The 17282-nt window shown below is 42.9% G+C and overlaps 1 protein-coding gene across 1 annotated transcript in view; it reads left to right on the top strand.

Annotated features, from left to right (window-relative positions):
- The window catches only part of DNAH9 (dynein axonemal heavy chain 9), a 975671-nt gene extending 961130 nt beyond the window's left edge, over positions 1 to 14541 (top strand). The window contains exon 69 of the mRNA XM_069200368.1: positions 14120 to 14541. Coding sequence (XP_069056469.1) covers positions 14120 to 14347 — 228 coding nt within the window. The 3' untranslated portion in view covers positions 14348 to 14541. The remainder of the gene's footprint in view (positions 1 to 14119) is intronic.
- Positions 14542 to 17282: the final 2741 nt, after the last annotated feature.

Here is a 17282-nt window from a genome sequence, read left to right as displayed (position 1 = left end):
AAAAGGGGAGTTCTAGGCTTGGCAAGTACTTTTAAATGCCAAGTCGAAGTGGCAGTGAAACTGCACACACAGGCCTGGCAATGGCAGGCCTGAGACATGGTTAAGGGGCTACTGAGGTGGGTGGCACAACCAGTGCTGCAGGCCCACTAGTAGCATTTAATCTACATGCCCTAGGCACATGTAGTGCACTCTAATAGGGACTTACAGGTAAATTAAATAGTCAATCATGGATAAACCAATCAATAGTACAATTTACACAGAGAGCATATGCACTTTAGCACTGGTTAGCAGTGGTAAAGTGCTCAGAGGTCAAAAGCCAACAACAACAGGTCAGAAAAAATAGGAGGAAGGAGGCAAAAAGTTTGGGGATGTCCCCGTCAAAAAGCCAGGTCCAACAACCGCTCACTCTCTACTTCACAGCAGATAACTGCACCCCTCACTCTCCTCTCCGCACAAACTCAATGAGCCCTCACAACACTCCATCAATGCATGAGCTCCCTGCAGCCCTCACAGCTCTCACTACAGGAGCTTCTTGCACCACTCACTCACCTCCCACAAAGAGCACTCTGCACTTCTCCATCTTGCAGGCGCTCACTGAACCCTTCAGAGACCTCACTGCAGGTGGCTATGCACCCTCCTTTTCCTCCCTGTAGGAGCTGTCTGTACCCCTCACAGCAATACTACAGGAGTTCCCTTCAGCCCTGACTCTCCTACGTGCATAAATTCAATGTAACCCCACAACACTCCCTGCAGGAGCACCATACAACAATCATTTACTTTCCTGCACTCTTAGTACCCCTCCCTGCATTCTTCAGATGGTATCTGTTTGCCTTCGCGCACACAATGGAGTTCATTCAGGCCTCGCACTTAATGGAAATGTTTCCTGGTCTTTGAAAAACGGACGTGCATAAATGCACGACGATCTCCCAAAAGGGTAAATTGTGTGATTCCAGCAGGTGAGTGTACAGTTTCGAGGAATTGTGTTTTTTCTATTCAGAAACATTATTACGCGCATAATTTCTAATACTTGTGTGTCTTCTTTCATAACGCACATCATATTTCATTACAAAGGTATTACAAAGGTATTTTATCATTTAAAGCTCAAGGACGAAGCATTAGTTATTCGGGAGGCACCAATATTTTGCATTTTGGACTGTTTCCAATAGGGCACCGCTCTTAAATGTGACTCCTTTGCTGCTTGCAGTGTCATCATCTTAATCCTCCAAGCTTGTGTAGATTGGCATAACATGCTCTGTATAGGGTCCTGGAGGTAGGCTTTGCCCTTACGGTGGATCAGAAGAGTGGTCTCAACCTATATATGTTTATGGACAGGACAAAGTAGGAATGTTTTTAGGTTTCATTAAAATTAGATGTGAATTTCAGCAGATGCAAATAGTCTGGTGATAATTGCACTTTATTAAGCATTATGAAATCGATTTCTAGTGGACATTTCTGCATCAGTAGTGAGAGCAGCATAAAATGACCCTCTTCAGATGTTTCTGCTAGGTGTAATTTCCAGCCACACAGTTGCTAATCTGCAGCTCTATGTACTTGGTAGACCTAGTACTTCTTGTTCTAACTGTTAATTATCCCTAACATTCAGTAACACATGCAGTCATTCAAGAGCCAGCTATCTGCTACTTTCTGTGCATCACTGCTTATTAGCAACCGTAGATGTATGTGCACAATGGGTCAATGCAAGGGGTAATGGGGTCCTGGGCAGAATACAAACATGTGGGCCCCTCTAGATTTAACAACACAGAAAATTACGTCACAGGAAGTGACATCAATTTAACATTCATGTCCGGTCATTGTTGAAGCAGCTTTGAAAGAAACTACTTATCTAGTGTGGATATCAGTAAAATGGCAAACAATAAAAATATTACAATATTATAGAAGCTAGGCCTAGGTCTTTCCAAAACTGATATGATTACTACGATATTTACATAACAGTTTCCAAATTAGGGCATGATTAAAACTCCAAGACATATTGTAACAGAATTATCCAGTGGGACTTCAAGTGACTTCCCAGCCCTCCTTTTGAGGTAGTGAAGTTGAAGAAAAGGCATTTGGGGCCATATTTACTAACATTAAGAATAACATTTTCCTAATTGTGATTCTCTCCTAATCACAATTAGGAAATCGGTATTCCTAATGTATGAAACCCTTGAGTTTATTAGCCATTTTTAGTAGGTTGCAAATAGACCTACCTCATGCATATTTATGAGGTAGGTCACAATTGGCGAGATGATTCCCACTTGGTGACTGTTTTATAGAGCGGTGCGTGGGGATAGCGTGGTGGTAGAATGTGCAGCGTGCAGGGCCTGGGATCAAGAGCTGGAGAACCCCATAGAAGATGTGGACTGGAATTTGGCTCTATCGCTGGTATGCATGGTCTCTTGTAACCATAGAGTTAAGTTATTACACTTTAATTTTGTCCATTGGGTATACATCACGCCTGCCCAACTTAATAAGATTGACTCTACAAGGGAGGCAGGGTGCCCTAAATGTGGACAGACGGGTGCTTCTTTTCTTCACTTGGCCTGGGCCTGTAGGGAGGTACAGCAATTTTGGTGGGTAGTGGTTCGAAAGTTGTACCTGGTCACCGGCCTGGGGCTCGAGGCGATGCCATCAGCTTGCCTCCTGGGTATCATACAGAGACCTTGGGGTAGACGCATCCCTTACAGATTCATGCAGCTTGCTCTTGTCTTGGCTAAGCAAAGGGTGGCTATGGGCTGGATGGGTACGCAAACCCTATCCCCCACTCACTGGTCCCGTGATGTTTTGGAATGGGTTGCAGCCAAAGAACAAAATATGACGCTTACACGCAGGGAAGAAGGGGCATTGGTGGACATAACGGGCTGGAGTGCACTGTTAGAATGCCTCACTGTGGCCCAGAAGTCTGGTTCTGTTTGGAGCACAGATGAAGACCCATGATCATGGGATGTTATACTATGCGTATGAGTGACAACCAATTGTGGTAAAAGAGTCATGCTGTAAATGGGGTGTATAGATGTTTTGGATACATAAGAGGTCCTGGGTGAGGTGGGGGGGAGGTTATTGCTGGTCTGCTTGGAGATGTCCCATGTTTCATCATCCTCCGCCTGAGAGAATAGTGGACATTCAGATTTCTCATATGAAAATGCACTGTGTTTTATTTTGGTTGTTTCTGATAAATTCAATAAAACAGAGTTATATATAAAAAAAGATAAGAAGAGACAGCACAAATGGTATACACAGGTAGGGTGGCTAGTATATTGGCAGCCAGAAGCAACTCAGGCTGGAATACTCCTGCACACTGAGTACCTAAACACAGCAATTACTCTCAAATTCCATTTTTAAGCGATGCAAGGAGCAGAACTACCTTAAAGATATACAGAAGAGATGACTGAAAAGTGAAAACAGTTTGTGAACAGGGACAACAAAAAAGACTGTCAACACTAAACCGAGAGCAAGTCACTAAAAAGATATGCTAAAGCAACAAAATAAAAAAAAGCTTATTGATGTAGATTCTGTGCAGTTTACAGTTATATGAAAAGGAAATGTATCAATGTATAATAGGTAGTTGGGGGGGGGGAGAGTCATGAGTGTCTCCGTTAAATCCACTGGATCTTGGTTAAAGAGAATTAAAAGCAAGACCATTTCCAGCGTCCACAGGTCACTCCAGTCCCTCCCCAGGTATCTAACCAAACACTTTTGGTCTTCCAACCGGGAATGCAAGATCTGCCTCCCTGAACCTACTGGCTACAACTTGTTTAGGATCAGCGTTTGGCAGATCACTACATGTGCATTGATGTACTCTATGGAATGCCCTCTCGTTTCTCAGCTGCCTTCCTCTCACAGGATCCCCATCTCCTGTACACCTCCTTCTTCCCCTCACCTCCCACAGGAGACCAATTCTAACTGTGCTCCTGAAAAACTGACATTTCCTCAGGCCTCATTGTCACTTATTAAGGTTTGAAATTATATGTTGTGGGAAGAAGCACACTTCATACTGTGTGCCAAGACGGCCCATTGTCATTCTGCACATGATAATGCGCAGGCTGGCTTTGCATGCACAGTCTAACTACGTGCACACTGACCTTAAGGTTGCAGCAGCCTTTTCGTTTGTGCACCAGCAGCCAAGCCAGCCGAAGCAAGGAACCCGTTTATCCACGCTTATAAAAACCTAATAAAAGAATCACTAAGTGGCCTGTCAGTCTACTATGGATTTATCACCTTTCCTACCTGAATCTAGCCCTTACCTTGGGCCTCACAGCACTTAAGTCTTGTATGGTAGACTACTGTCCATTATCACTTTGTAGGGCACTTTGCACACAAAGGCTACTGTAAAACATTTGCTGAGTATTGGGGGCCTTTTAGTCACAGAACACATTTTCGGTGTTATATTCCATAACCACCATCACCTAAATTATTACCTTTTAAAAGACATAGCCAGGCTGGCTGAATGAGGTGTTAATCTGGTATGTTTATAATAACATATATGTTTGAGTCCCAATACTTTTATCATTTTCTGGAGGAAGCTTTGACAGCTCGCTTTTGCCACCTTTAGACAGAGAAGATTTTTAAAAGGAACAACTCTGTGTAGATGAAATGAAATAGTTCTGAAACATCAATCTCAATTATAAACAATGGTATCCTTCACAGATGTTGCTGATGAATCACCTATTGTCCCTGACCCATAGGAAAGGTCTCACAATATAATTCTGCTTTTTAACCATTACAGAAAAATATTATGGGGCATTCGAGAAAACGGTAGCAGAGAAATGTCAGAAGATGCAAAGAGTTTTTTTTAGCTTGCTGAAGATTTTTGAGCAGAAAAAAAACAAACCAGCTTTTATAGTTTTTACACTGGTAGAAAAGTACGACAAGGCAAGCAAGATATTGCAACAGAAGTTCAGGGCAGGAGCTATGATTTCTAGATCAGGATGTGCAGGAAAAGGTTCCACTGAGAGTGAGATTTTATATAAAAAGGACAAGTGGAGTGTTAGAGAACACACAGAGCAGGCTGAAGTTCAGTAGCCACTTTGAGAATGGTTCAGTATCTCAATCTTTGTGAAGGATATTACACGTACCTTAGAACTAAGACAATTTTTTAAAAGGATCAATGGAGTTAACGGAACACACTGGTCCAATACCATTTTTACATCTCCTCCAGATCTTACTATTTTTGCTGATCTGATTCTGCATACTAACGTCCAACCTCCATCCTTCCCCAAGCATATCGTCTCTTCTCTTTCTGATTCTGCCACTCCTATATCCATCTTTCACCTCAACGCTCTACTCTTTCCCTCTCATCTCCCCACCCAGCCCCAAACCTTCTCTTGCCTCAACTTTTTTCACTTTTTGTGTCCCCTTACATAAACCTTTCCCTTTAACCCAGCCTCTTCTTGCTGGTTCTGCCCTACTTACATACACATCTTTCTTCCATATGCTGCTCTTTAACACTATTCTACTACTGGCCTCTTACCTTGTTTCAGGTGTTCTCCCCATATACATCCATATCACCCCATTAGCGCTCTCACTCGCCAAATGTTTTTTTAAACATTTTTACATGGATTCTTCTCTTCCTCACGTTGCTGTCTTTTGCATGCTATTATAGGTGAGCAAGTCAGTGAACTCTGAGTCAGAGGCCTGGCTCGGCTGAGCTCAAAGTCCTTTTGGAACCTTGAGTCCAAAGTGAGCCAAGCTTTCACAGGAGGTGATGTGGCCTAGTGACTACGTCAGCACACCATGCATTGAATCCCAGCGTCTGCTCAGCATCCTGTGAATCCAGGCAATTCTTTAAGCTGGAAATAAATGAACATATTTAGTCTATTATAAAGTGCTCCTTTGTCCATGGTCACCGTTCATGCTACGTAAAACTGGCAATAATACAGTGTGGACCGTGCCTGTCACCCAGGTTCTTGTCTCATACTCCAACAATTAAAGACAAAGCATTAAGCATTAATGTCTTAAAGAGGTACCCATGTAGTGACTGCATTGCACAGCAAGAAACCAGAAAACCTACGATCAATCAGTTTGCGTACTTGAACAAATGTATAATCCTAGGCAAATGTTTTATTTCATCATCCTCCATTTTGGTCATTATCACACATTAGAGTACCTTCAAATATGTGCAGCACAACACTTATCATGTTTGATGAAATAGACTGCACTTTTGCTCTATGTTTAATAAGAATCTAGCCTGCATTCAGGGTACACATGGATACTGACATGTCTATTAGCCAGGGCCACTGGAATTATTTAATTTTGTAGTTGTTGAGTTTTCAGCATAATTATGGATTTGCTGCATAAGCCATCAGCTGCATATACTGCAGCATTTAATGAAAATATAATTTTGTTAACAGTCAAATGGATCAATAAGTTACTTAAAATGTAGAAACACTTGTAGCACAGTGGAAAGCCCTTCACAAAAGGTTAACTAGTCATATGTCTGTTGCCTATTGTTGCACTTTGGTGTCAGACGGGTACTAATGAGACGAAACCCTTGCCAAGATATTATCAGCTCATTGTTTTGTCAGTTTCACTGTGTTACTATTAAAAAATGTGCAGCCACATAATTTGCCTTTTCTTGCTGCATATATTAGTAAACCCTGCTGCCTACGTTGGTCCTTTCCTGCCACATTACAATGGCTATGCTCTTATTTCTCGAATATCATTAACAGTAGGGGCAAGAATGTCTCTCAGTTCATGTTTAAAAACTCACAGTTTTACTAAATACATCTCCATAAAGTTATATAATCTGATGTACAAATGGTAAAACACTTCTGTGTGCTATAGAAATATTTTTTTATTTCAATTTTGTATAACACCGTCTCTCTTTCTTAGACCTCCCAGGATTTTGTGGCATAGATTAGCACATTTTGCGGCACAAAAATGTAAATTTTGCAGCACACAATTGCACTTTCTACGGCATTATAATATTACTTTATTTTACTTGTGATCATTCCTTTTAAGCCTTCAGTCAATGGATCTACTCCAATAGAGTATTCCACCTTAGTATAGGCATGCTTAAGGTATCTCAAGGTGTTTGTTTGCTATTACCATTCAATTTGTCGACATCAGAGGGCAAAAGCCTGAACTGATTCTGGCAGGATTCCAACTCATAACATATAGATCTACAAATGTTTTGCATTTTGTGTTTGTGTTACCTTTTTACCGCAGGCCCAATCCTAGCAACACTCTCTGAGGGACTCTACTGCATCTTCACAATGTTCTGTGCAAGATTTCACAACACCGCTCACTCTCTACTTCACAGCAGATAACTGCACCCCTCACTCTCCTTTCCGCACAAACTCAATGAGCCCTCACAAAACTCCATCAATGCATGAGCTCCCTGCAGCCCTCACAGCTCTCACTACAGGAGCTTCTTGCACCACTCACTCACCCCCCACAAAGACACTTCTCCATCTTGCAGGCGCTCCCTGAACCCTTCAGAGAGCTCACTGCAGGTGGCTATGCACCCTCCTTTTCCTCCCTGTAGGAGCTGTCTACTACAGCAATACTACAGGAGTTCCCTTCAGCCTTGACTCTCCTCCGTGCATAAATTCAATGTAACCCCACAACACTCCCTGCAGGAGCACCATACAACAATCATTTACTTTCCTGCACTCTTAGTACCCCTCCCTGCATTCTTCACACTAGCCTTTGCATGAGCTGAAGTAAAGACACACTCACCCACTCCCTGCATCCCTTGCTCCATTCCCTACACTGTTCACAGCCCTCCCTGCAGGAGGAAAGGGCGTCAGTGCAGTACCCCTTGTCTTGATCACTCATTCCCTGCCTCGGCTACGCATTGTGTCCCACAACACTGTTGACTGATAGCTGCGTGTCGAGGTGGGTGAGGTACTGAAAGCTCAAGTCAGGCTTAAGCCTGAAGACTGTCTCTGGCTCAGCTCGCAATTCCATTGAAACCATGAGCCCATAACAAGCTGTGCATTCATGTTGCTTCTGCCACCCTTGCTCTACCCCCATACATCAAGGGCTAAGCACAGAAAATTTACATTTGAGACAAAAAAGAAAGAGATTTAGTAGATGAAACCAAAAAACCTGGATTAATCATGGCTTCCTCACTTTACCCAAAGTCGCACCATTTGCATCTGTATTTGACGTTTGGTCCATGTCTAGCGCCGGCCTTGTGTCATTGTGTGCGGTGTGTAGATTAAGCCATGTAATTGAAAATGTTACTGCTTTGAAAACATAAACTCGTGAACATATGATTCCTTTTTTCACACTTTTTCATATTGGGTAAATGGCCCTAATCATAATCCTTTTTGTGCACCCAAGTTCACGTTACAAAGTCCAGAGACAAATAGCGGACCTTGATTCAATTAAATTGAGGCTTACTCTAGATGTTATGACTGTGGATGAAAAACTTATTTTCTGCAGTCATGCATTTGAGGTTAACAGTAAGAAAGTGAATGTTTTCAGGGTATCAATGAATATTCACAAATATTTCCAATGGGTTGCAAATATGAGGACATTGCAATTAAATTAGGAACAGTTATAAGTCTTCAAGCTGGGTCTGAAAAGCAACCAAGCTACTTTACTTCTTTGGAGGGTATGTGTAGTGAATTGGGAACCACCCTTTTGACCCCCCCAGCCTTTTACCAATTGACTACCTGGTGTCTGAACTTATACGGTGAGTGAGTCTCACTACCAGCGTCTCACTCACTGTAAGTTAACGGTAAATGGACTGAGGCTAACTTCCAGTGTCTGCTTTGCTAGTTAAGGGTGCTGATGTAAAGCTAGGGAAAGAAGTTCTAGGTTGGTTGCACTTGAACATATGAGCACACACACAGGTAGCCTGTTGCAGAGGGGACTCTTCAAGGATTGATACTGACCTGTGGTAGGCTTTATAATGTGAGTGGGCATTCATAGTGTAGGCCTGTGGTGCTTACTGAAGGTCTCTGGTGCTTACACTGTATTATTACATATTATAGGTGCAATCTGCTCTAAAGTACAGTTTCACTCCACTAGGGTCTACAAGGTCCAGCAAAGTACCAATCTAGAGGTAATATGCAGCCTGAGTGTAGATTTGTAGTCCCTAACATCATATCTACACTGAATATGACACATTAAGAATTGCCCTCTTTCCTTGGGTCAACTCTTAATCTGATTCCATGCCTTTTTCCTGCTCCTTCTGGGACACAATAATCACTTTCCTCCCCAACAGGAGGATCAAAAGTCTCCCTACACAGTAGAGCAAGTAACAATGCTTGACCTGGCTCATGGGAAAGAAAGGGGTGGGGAGGAAGTCTCCATCTGTTAATTAGCTTGTTACAACACACCTGAGATGGGACAGCCTATACAGCCAAAGGAGGACAGCCAGACATCTGTAGCCAATACAGGAGGGGTTTGACTTCAACATTTTGGTAGAAAGGCTCAGACAGCCAGGAGTACGAGGAAAGGCTCTCAGGGGAACTCTTTTCATAGGCAACCTGAGGTTCCCCATATTGGATTGTTCCAAAATGCTATCCAGGAGGACTGGGACAGTGGTTAAGTGATGATGTGCCCCTCCCCTACGATTGTGAAGATGATGTTCTGAAAAAAAAAAGAGCTACCCTAATACAGTAGTAGACTTTTTTGTAGTACTGTCTACATTTTTGTTTATCCAGAAGAGCCATATGGAACCTCTTTATTCAGGAACAGGAACACTCACCCACCAATGTGGCATACTTCATCATAGGTTCTGTCCCAAACTAGGTGGGTGGTTCAGTCCCTACTAGCCTCTCACTGGGGGCTCTTTGATCATGATCTTTTCACTGCCTGGGATATTTGGTGATGTGTCAGTGATGAATGTGTGTGTTGTGTCTAGTGAAAAAATGTAAATGGTCTATAGATCCCCACAGGAATTTTTTTTTTTAGGGAAGGACGGGAGCTATGGGAACATTAAAAACTATGATGGCCAATTGAACTTTAGCTTTTCTGTGGACCCTTTCCTCCGGTCCACATGTTTCACGCACGTTGCCTCATAAGTTCAAGTGGAGTTTCTTTAGGACCATCTAATAATATGCTGCAGAGTTTCACCTTGTAGCATGTCACTATCAGAATTGGGTGTGCCTTCTGTGTCCTCCACACTCTCCAATCATGAATGATGACTGGGAAGTGGTGCACTGGTCTTTTTAACACCTTTTGTGATGGAATACTTGCAGATAGGCTTCTGTCCTAACCCACATGTCAGTGTGTGAATGGGTGTTCCTTGCTACTAGCAGTAGCAATGAATAAAAGAGCTGGCATATTTGAATATATAGAATCATCTTAAAGATGATATAATCTGCGCGATTGATCATTTAAATATTGACATAGCTGATGGTGCCAACTTAATATCTCATTTATTGAAGCCAAATATTGGTCTATTCAAACTGGCCAAAATGAGTTATATATGGTTGTTATATGGTTGTTTGTATTTAAACATGGAACATACCATGTAGTTAAACGATCATGGAACTGCTGGCCATTTTAAAACATAAGGTCCTTCCTTAGCTGTATTATTTTTCAAGTGCGTCTGAGTCAGAATCTTCAGTGATTAAGCGCAATGATTTACATGATAGGGGAAGCCTAATGTTTTGCTTATTGTTTATTATAAAATGTATATTACTTAGACAAGTTTCATACTTTAGCGCAGATATATTCAAAATCGCCATGATGTTAGGAAATTGGCGTGACAATTCAGGTAATTGCTTGAATTTGAATATGTAGGAGTTGTATGCTCTCTACTCGATGTCACATTCTCTATGAGTTAAAGGCTTCATCCCTCAAGAGGTCTTAGGTGTTTTTCAATATCCTTGCCTGGAAGAAACATTTTGGGTAGCTGGTTAATGCACATGCTGTTTCCGGCGATGTAGGGTTAACCTAAAATATTGCCTTCCAAAAAATGCAGGGATCAATAACATATCAGTCTCCTACATAAGTTGTGCATATAAGGCTTATGGATGTAATTGGAAAATCTTTTCTAAGAGACTATCATATACTCAGGGACGTTTGATAAGGAGTTATATTGTGGCAGCCATGTATGATCTGGTAGTCAGCATCCTCCCATGCAGGTACCATTGCTTCAGTTGTCTCCAGGGTTTGTCCTCACTGAGTCATACCAACGAGGGCCCAAGTCTAAACACACATCGCTGTTATTTATGTAAGATCTGTTCCTTAATTTGGGGACTAGCTGGAATAGTTTGTATAATGATCCAATGCATATTGTTCAATGTGTGTTGGACTTCCAAAAAATGTGGCATGAGTTGAGTAATAGAATGTTGCCACCAGATTGTACAAATATTACCTTTGCCACAAAAAAATGGTTGCGATAGTTGATGTAAATTTCAAATTGGGGTCTAACTCATTGATCCAATTGAGAAAAGGCTGACCCACCTCCTCTGGCCCTGCCACAATATTAGCATATTATTCATATATCACTACTGCACCGTAATACATTCTTTGTAGCAATTATTTTCTGGGTATATATGTTTTGACTTCAAGTACTGTATATACAGATCAGCCAGATTGGGGGCAAACTGCCCATGGATGTACCCTGTATTTGTAGGTATCATTTACTCCCAAATTTGAAGAAATTCTGTTTAAGAGTTAGTGTCGTACATGTGGTAATGAAGCTGATGGGTGTAATATGTTGGCTTGTAGTATCCATCAGTAGTTCAATGACTCATCATCTCATCCTGAAAGATGCTAGTACACAGTGCTTCAACATTTAATGTTATTTTTGTTGTGCTAGCATTATGTTAGAAGACCCCACATCCAATCAGAATAGAACCTCCGAAACACAGACAGAGGACAGGTATTGTACAGGGAGGCAGAGATACCAGCTCCCAGAAAAAGCACCCTTTAGAAGCCAGGAGGCCCAAAGTAAATTCTCGTGGGAGCTGGATCTCGCTACCAGGAGCACAGTGAGCTTAAAATCATTCCAATCAGCCCTACTGGACCAGAGTCATGAACATTCCAGGCTCAGTCCTTCTGGGGGACTCGCATAAGAAGGAATGGGTAGCATTCCACTGCTAGGATTAAAAGTTCCCCTGGGGAATTTTAAGCCCTATATTTATTTTGATCTGGTGTGGGTGGTGCCAATCCTCGAGCCAACATCTGGCCCCAGGTACCTCATTCCCAGGAGCCAGAGGGAAGGGTTTCCCTGGGTCAAGAAGATTTGAGCACCACTGCGCTTCTGATTTACTGCTGCACCACCTCCCTGTGCCCCGTTACTGGGTGGAGCAGTGGAGGCACACAGCAGCATTGGGCTCCCACACTGCTGTTTAACAATGGCAGCCTGGAGTAGAGCTGGCTGGACTGCACAGAAAGAAGCTCCCCACATAGCCTCTACCTATGGGAGCCCCTGGTATTTAAAACAAAAAAAGAGAAAAAACAAAGGTAGGCTGGAAATATTCATGCTGTGGGCTAATGGAGCACCCCATAATACCCTGTGCATGGGTAACCAGTTGTATAAATATATGTGGTGGCCCCAGGAAGGGCAGGGACACCACCCATCATATTCTAAGAGTGTTTGAAGTGCAGCAGTTCCCTATCAATCTTTTTAAAGCTAGCCCAAAGTCTGCTAGGGGGATGGATAGATGACCTTGGGAGAGGTTTTGTTGACTATTAAAGAAAACTATGAGGTTGTACTTTAGTACACTAGCTTGGGAGTGTAGGATTCCCTGTTGGCTGGTCCTCTAACTACTGTAGCAGGCTAATAAAAGCACAGAAAGACTCTGAGATACATGCATTGAATGGAATGCTTTATGCACAGTGTTGATATTGGCAAATTATGATTTAACAGCATAATGAAGTCCGTTGACTGTTGGTACTATTCTCAGTGGTTTCAGTGGGAGTTTATAACATGTATTACATGTTGGTGCTGTCCTCATTACTTTCAAGTGGGTTACAATGGTATAGTATAACATGGTTGCTTGAACTGATGTAGTGACACTTTGCAAAAGCCAATATCCCTGCCTTATTTATAATGATACACTCTTGTGTTGTGATGTTGTGTCTAATGTAGGTGGGAGCTATGGTGGTTATTTAAGTCTATCTCGTGGTATATATTTATGATGTGTAGTATTTAACACTCACACTGGACAATGATTAATTGAGTGATGTTGTTGCTTATCAGTAAACTGGCAGTACTAGTCCATACTACCTCCCCTGAGTAGGGTTTGGACTGCTCTGCTACCCTGAGCTACTCAAGTGCTGCAATGCGTTACTTGGTTCCTATTAGAAAGACAATTACAGACTTATTACTTGTGAAGATCTCACAGCCTTGCAACTCTCAACGCAATTTCTTACAGTAGAGAGAGTTGGATATTTCCTCCTGAAAAGTATTTTCCAGGAGGAAAAAAAGAAACAACCATACAGTTAGGGTGCACTTGCCATTTTATAGTTATGCATAGAAATATTGTACTTTTTGTGAACATGATTGTGTACAGTGATTTTGTTCATTTGCTAAAAAGTACAAAGTTGACAAAAATGATAGACTTGTTTCTGTGCTATCTTCTTTGTGACCTGATCTTTCAGGGAATCCATTCTGGCCACATATGCAAAGTCAGTTCTAGGGATCATAAAGTGATATTGCAGGAATCACACAATCTCCTTTTCTTCAATTCTGGGTGTTGGATGCACAAAGCTAGGATGTTAGCTCAGCAAGATAACATGCAAGTGTGCAACCTTAATGATATGATGCAATCCCATCAGGACAGACTCAATTTGTTATCCTTCTGATGTGGACACCTTAAGTACCATTTAGCTGGGTGATAGTAACACAATTGTTTTCAATGCCGAAACAGCTATTGTGTCTGGCCTAGCAAATCCGGGACTAATGCATATGTTTCACCCCCTGGTCACAAGTTTTAATACAAGCAGATCTACTCAGCCTTTCAGCCTTCCAAGGTTGATACCAAGAATACGGGTGAGTGGGGTAACAATAAACATTTGTTCTCTCTCAGGAGTTGCAAGATGGCCCTGAACAGGTGAATGAGCTCTGTAGAAATCCATCTCTTATGTAATGCAGTTTAACAATCTTATCTTGTGATTTCCCTCTAGTGCTTTTATGTTAGCATTCTAGGTTCTAGCGCATTGTTTGCTTACCTGTTTCTAAAGTCAACCCTCTTTTTTTTCCAAGGCTGGAATTATCACAGATGCTCGGCTGAAGGACTTGACACCTGCTATGCCTGTAATCTTCATTAAAGCCATACCTGTGGATAAGCAGGATACACGGAATGTCTACGCCTGCCCTGTCTACAAGACCCGCCAACGAGGGCCAACCTATGTCTGGACTTTTAACCTTAAAACCAAAGAAAAATCCTCTAAGTGGGTCCTGGCTGGGGTTGCACTACTATTACAGATTTGAATGTAAGACAGTTCCCCAGGCAGCACAGGTGGGCGCTTCCTTTGCTGCAGTTTAATGCTGCTTTTAAAGACTGTTTCACAAACATTGTCACTCATTTCTACATTAACAGAGCACTGGTGCCCTATGTATCACTATTTATACAGAAAATCTGTTTGTAAATGTTTAATTTTCTAATAAAATATTTTCTTACTGGCCTTATGATGCAAGTCATTTATACACGATTTTTCCACTTCATGGCTAGACAAAGCCATTTTCGCTGTTAGAGTGCATATTGTGTGATCTTTGTTCCTAACTGTTTTGATTTTATCAACAGAACAAACAGGCATAAATGAATAGTTTAGCAAATGATCAGTACCTTTTTTTAAAGTCTTTTTACCTCAAATAGGCTATTATGTTATGACTTATGCTACTAAGGCAACTGCAGCACTGATTGTGCCACCCACTTAAGTACCCTTTAAACATCTCTCAGACTTGCCATTTCAGCTTGTGCGCAGTTTTAACCTGGCAATTCGACATATCAAAATAATCCTTTTCCCAGGCCTAAACCTTCCTTTTTAATACGTCACCCCTATGGTAGGCCCCTGAACAACCCAGAGGGCTGGGTGCAGTATATTTAATTAGTAGAACCTGTACTTTAAAACTTTTGCTTGTCCCGGAAGTGAAAAGTTCCTAACATTGTTTTTCCTTTCCCATAGGATAACATTGGAGTTACCTTATAACATTTAACAAGCTGTAACTTCCATCTGGGAACAGCTGGACAAGTCTAGTTTGGTGTCTAAAGAATTTTAATTAAAAGCCCTATTTAATAGTAAAATCAGATTTTTAAACAAGTCTGACAATGACACTTTTAGAAAGTTACCATTTTCTTGTACTGATCATTTGGTGCCTGCAGCCAGTTCCTGGGTTACATGACAAGGTATAGCTGAGAGTTGGTCTTTGAGTATTCTTTTCAGACAGTGAGACAAAGGAAAGCTAGGTGTTGAGATGATGGGCCACTCTTAGTTAACAAAGGGGAGAAGCTGTCACCTACCACACTTGCACACTACAAAGTCTCTGCCTGAGCATTCTCACAAAGGGATTGCCACAAATCTATTGTGACCCTAGACAAGCTGGGACCAAGACAGAGGGGAAGGGGATGACTGACACCTCATGGGGTGGAAACCTCTAGAAGCTCTATCCACTTTAAAATGGGCACGAGGTATAAATATTGGACTTCAGAACCCAACACTTTAGTACATTTCTGGACCTATGGATTCTGCCACGAAGAAGGACTGCTGTGCTGCCGAAAGGACTGCCACTCCATTGGACTGCTGTTCTGTAGGACTGCTGCCATTCTGTGCTGACCTGCTTCCCTCCTGCCTGGGTTAGGACTAGACCTGCATCTGTACATGAGATTTGACAACTCTTCACAACCAGGGTTTAAGGTACTCTTGTTCAGCTGGCCTAACTGGGTCCCTGTAGACAGCCCACCCTCCATGCGGTTGACCTCAACTTATGATTTTTTCCTAGTCTAGCACAACCACGTATCTACAGTTGGCGCTATGTGCTATCTGATAGAGACTACTAGCTGCAGATTCTTTACCTTTGATTTTACCAGGCATCAGGCTGGATCTCGAAACCTTTGCTGGGCAATAACCCTCGCGTGTGCCGTTGGGTGGCTCCATTCAGCTCCACGTGGTGTCGTTGGCTCCGGTTGAGATGTTGCGGCCAGGTATGTAGGCACCACCCAGGTACGCGGGCGTTGGTTCTTTTCTTTCTGCAACAGTTAGTTCAGATCCTCAGAGAGCTACCCTTTTGTCGCTTTTTGACAAGCCTCTTTTCAACTTTTTGTTGAGTTTTGCTTTGTGTGTGTCGAAGATGTCATCAAGGAAGGTGAGGTTCAAACCGATGGCGCCTGTCAGCACGCCATGCCAGTCACTGACCCCCACCCCAATTGCCTCTGGTGCCTTGAGCGTGACCATGACTCCAAGTCATGCTTGAACTGCTGGGCCATGTCACTGAAGGCTTTGAGGAGGGAGTCCCTAAAGCTGCTTGCAGCCTGGCAGATGGCAACACTGGCACACACAATTCTGAGAAGGTTTTGGTCCCAATGGAGAAGGAGGTTGCGGGATTGATCTCAGAGCCCCAAGTCCTCATCCTCCCATTCCAGGTCCTCAGACACTCAGGAAAGAGGCATAAGAAGAAGTCGTCCGAGAGGACTTTGATTTCACACTGGTGTTCCCGGAATGGCTCTGTGGAGGCGTTAGACAGTTTGACTCCGCACTTCCCACCTTTTCCCCGGATCGACACCCACTCAGATAAAGGAGTTCTCAGAGGCCGTGCACCTTGAATTTGAGCGCGCCTAACCCTCTGGTGTGCCTTTGGGCCCTGCGTGGTCGGATAAAACTTCAACCCTATCCACACCGGTGGCTTCCGCCTTGGCTCTGGTGGAGTCTCATGGATCGGAGTCTGTATCTGGACCAGCGACCTTCTCTGGTGACGGTCACAATGCTGATGCTCTTAGCGCCCACCAGTGGCACCAGCCCGATTCTTATCCCCGATGCTTGGGAGCTCGAATGGTGTTGCAGGACGCCGATGCTGCCCACAGATGCAAGATCATTGCCTGAGATTTATTTTACACATCTAGGCGTGGGGGGAAGAGTGGAAGAGTTCACCGGACACTTTAGAATAGCAGTTGGAGGTAGGAGAGAGGCTTGCTATCTTCCCTCACTGTGGCTATGGAGGAGGGTGCATCCTATGCAATGGTGGTGGTAGGGCAGAGCAGGTCCTCAACCTCAAACTGCCCTCACTGGCTGTCAAGACAAACATCTTGACGGACGTGCTTCAGCCTGGGGCTTCTACATTTGAAACCTTTTTGCCCTTCAATGAGGCACTTACAGATATCCTGCTAGGAACTTGGTCCTAGCCCAACAGAGGAGCTCCTGTCAACAGAATG

Source organism: Pleurodeles waltl, chromosome 7 (assembly GCF_031143425.1).
Source record: "Pleurodeles waltl isolate 20211129_DDA chromosome 7, aPleWal1.hap1.20221129, whole genome shotgun sequence".
In the NCBI taxonomy this organism is placed as follows: domain Eukaryota; kingdom Metazoa; phylum Chordata; class Amphibia; order Caudata; family Salamandridae; genus Pleurodeles; species Pleurodeles waltl.
The sequence above is the reverse complement of the archived record's forward strand: the minus strand, read 5'-3'. Positions and strand labels throughout refer to the sequence as shown.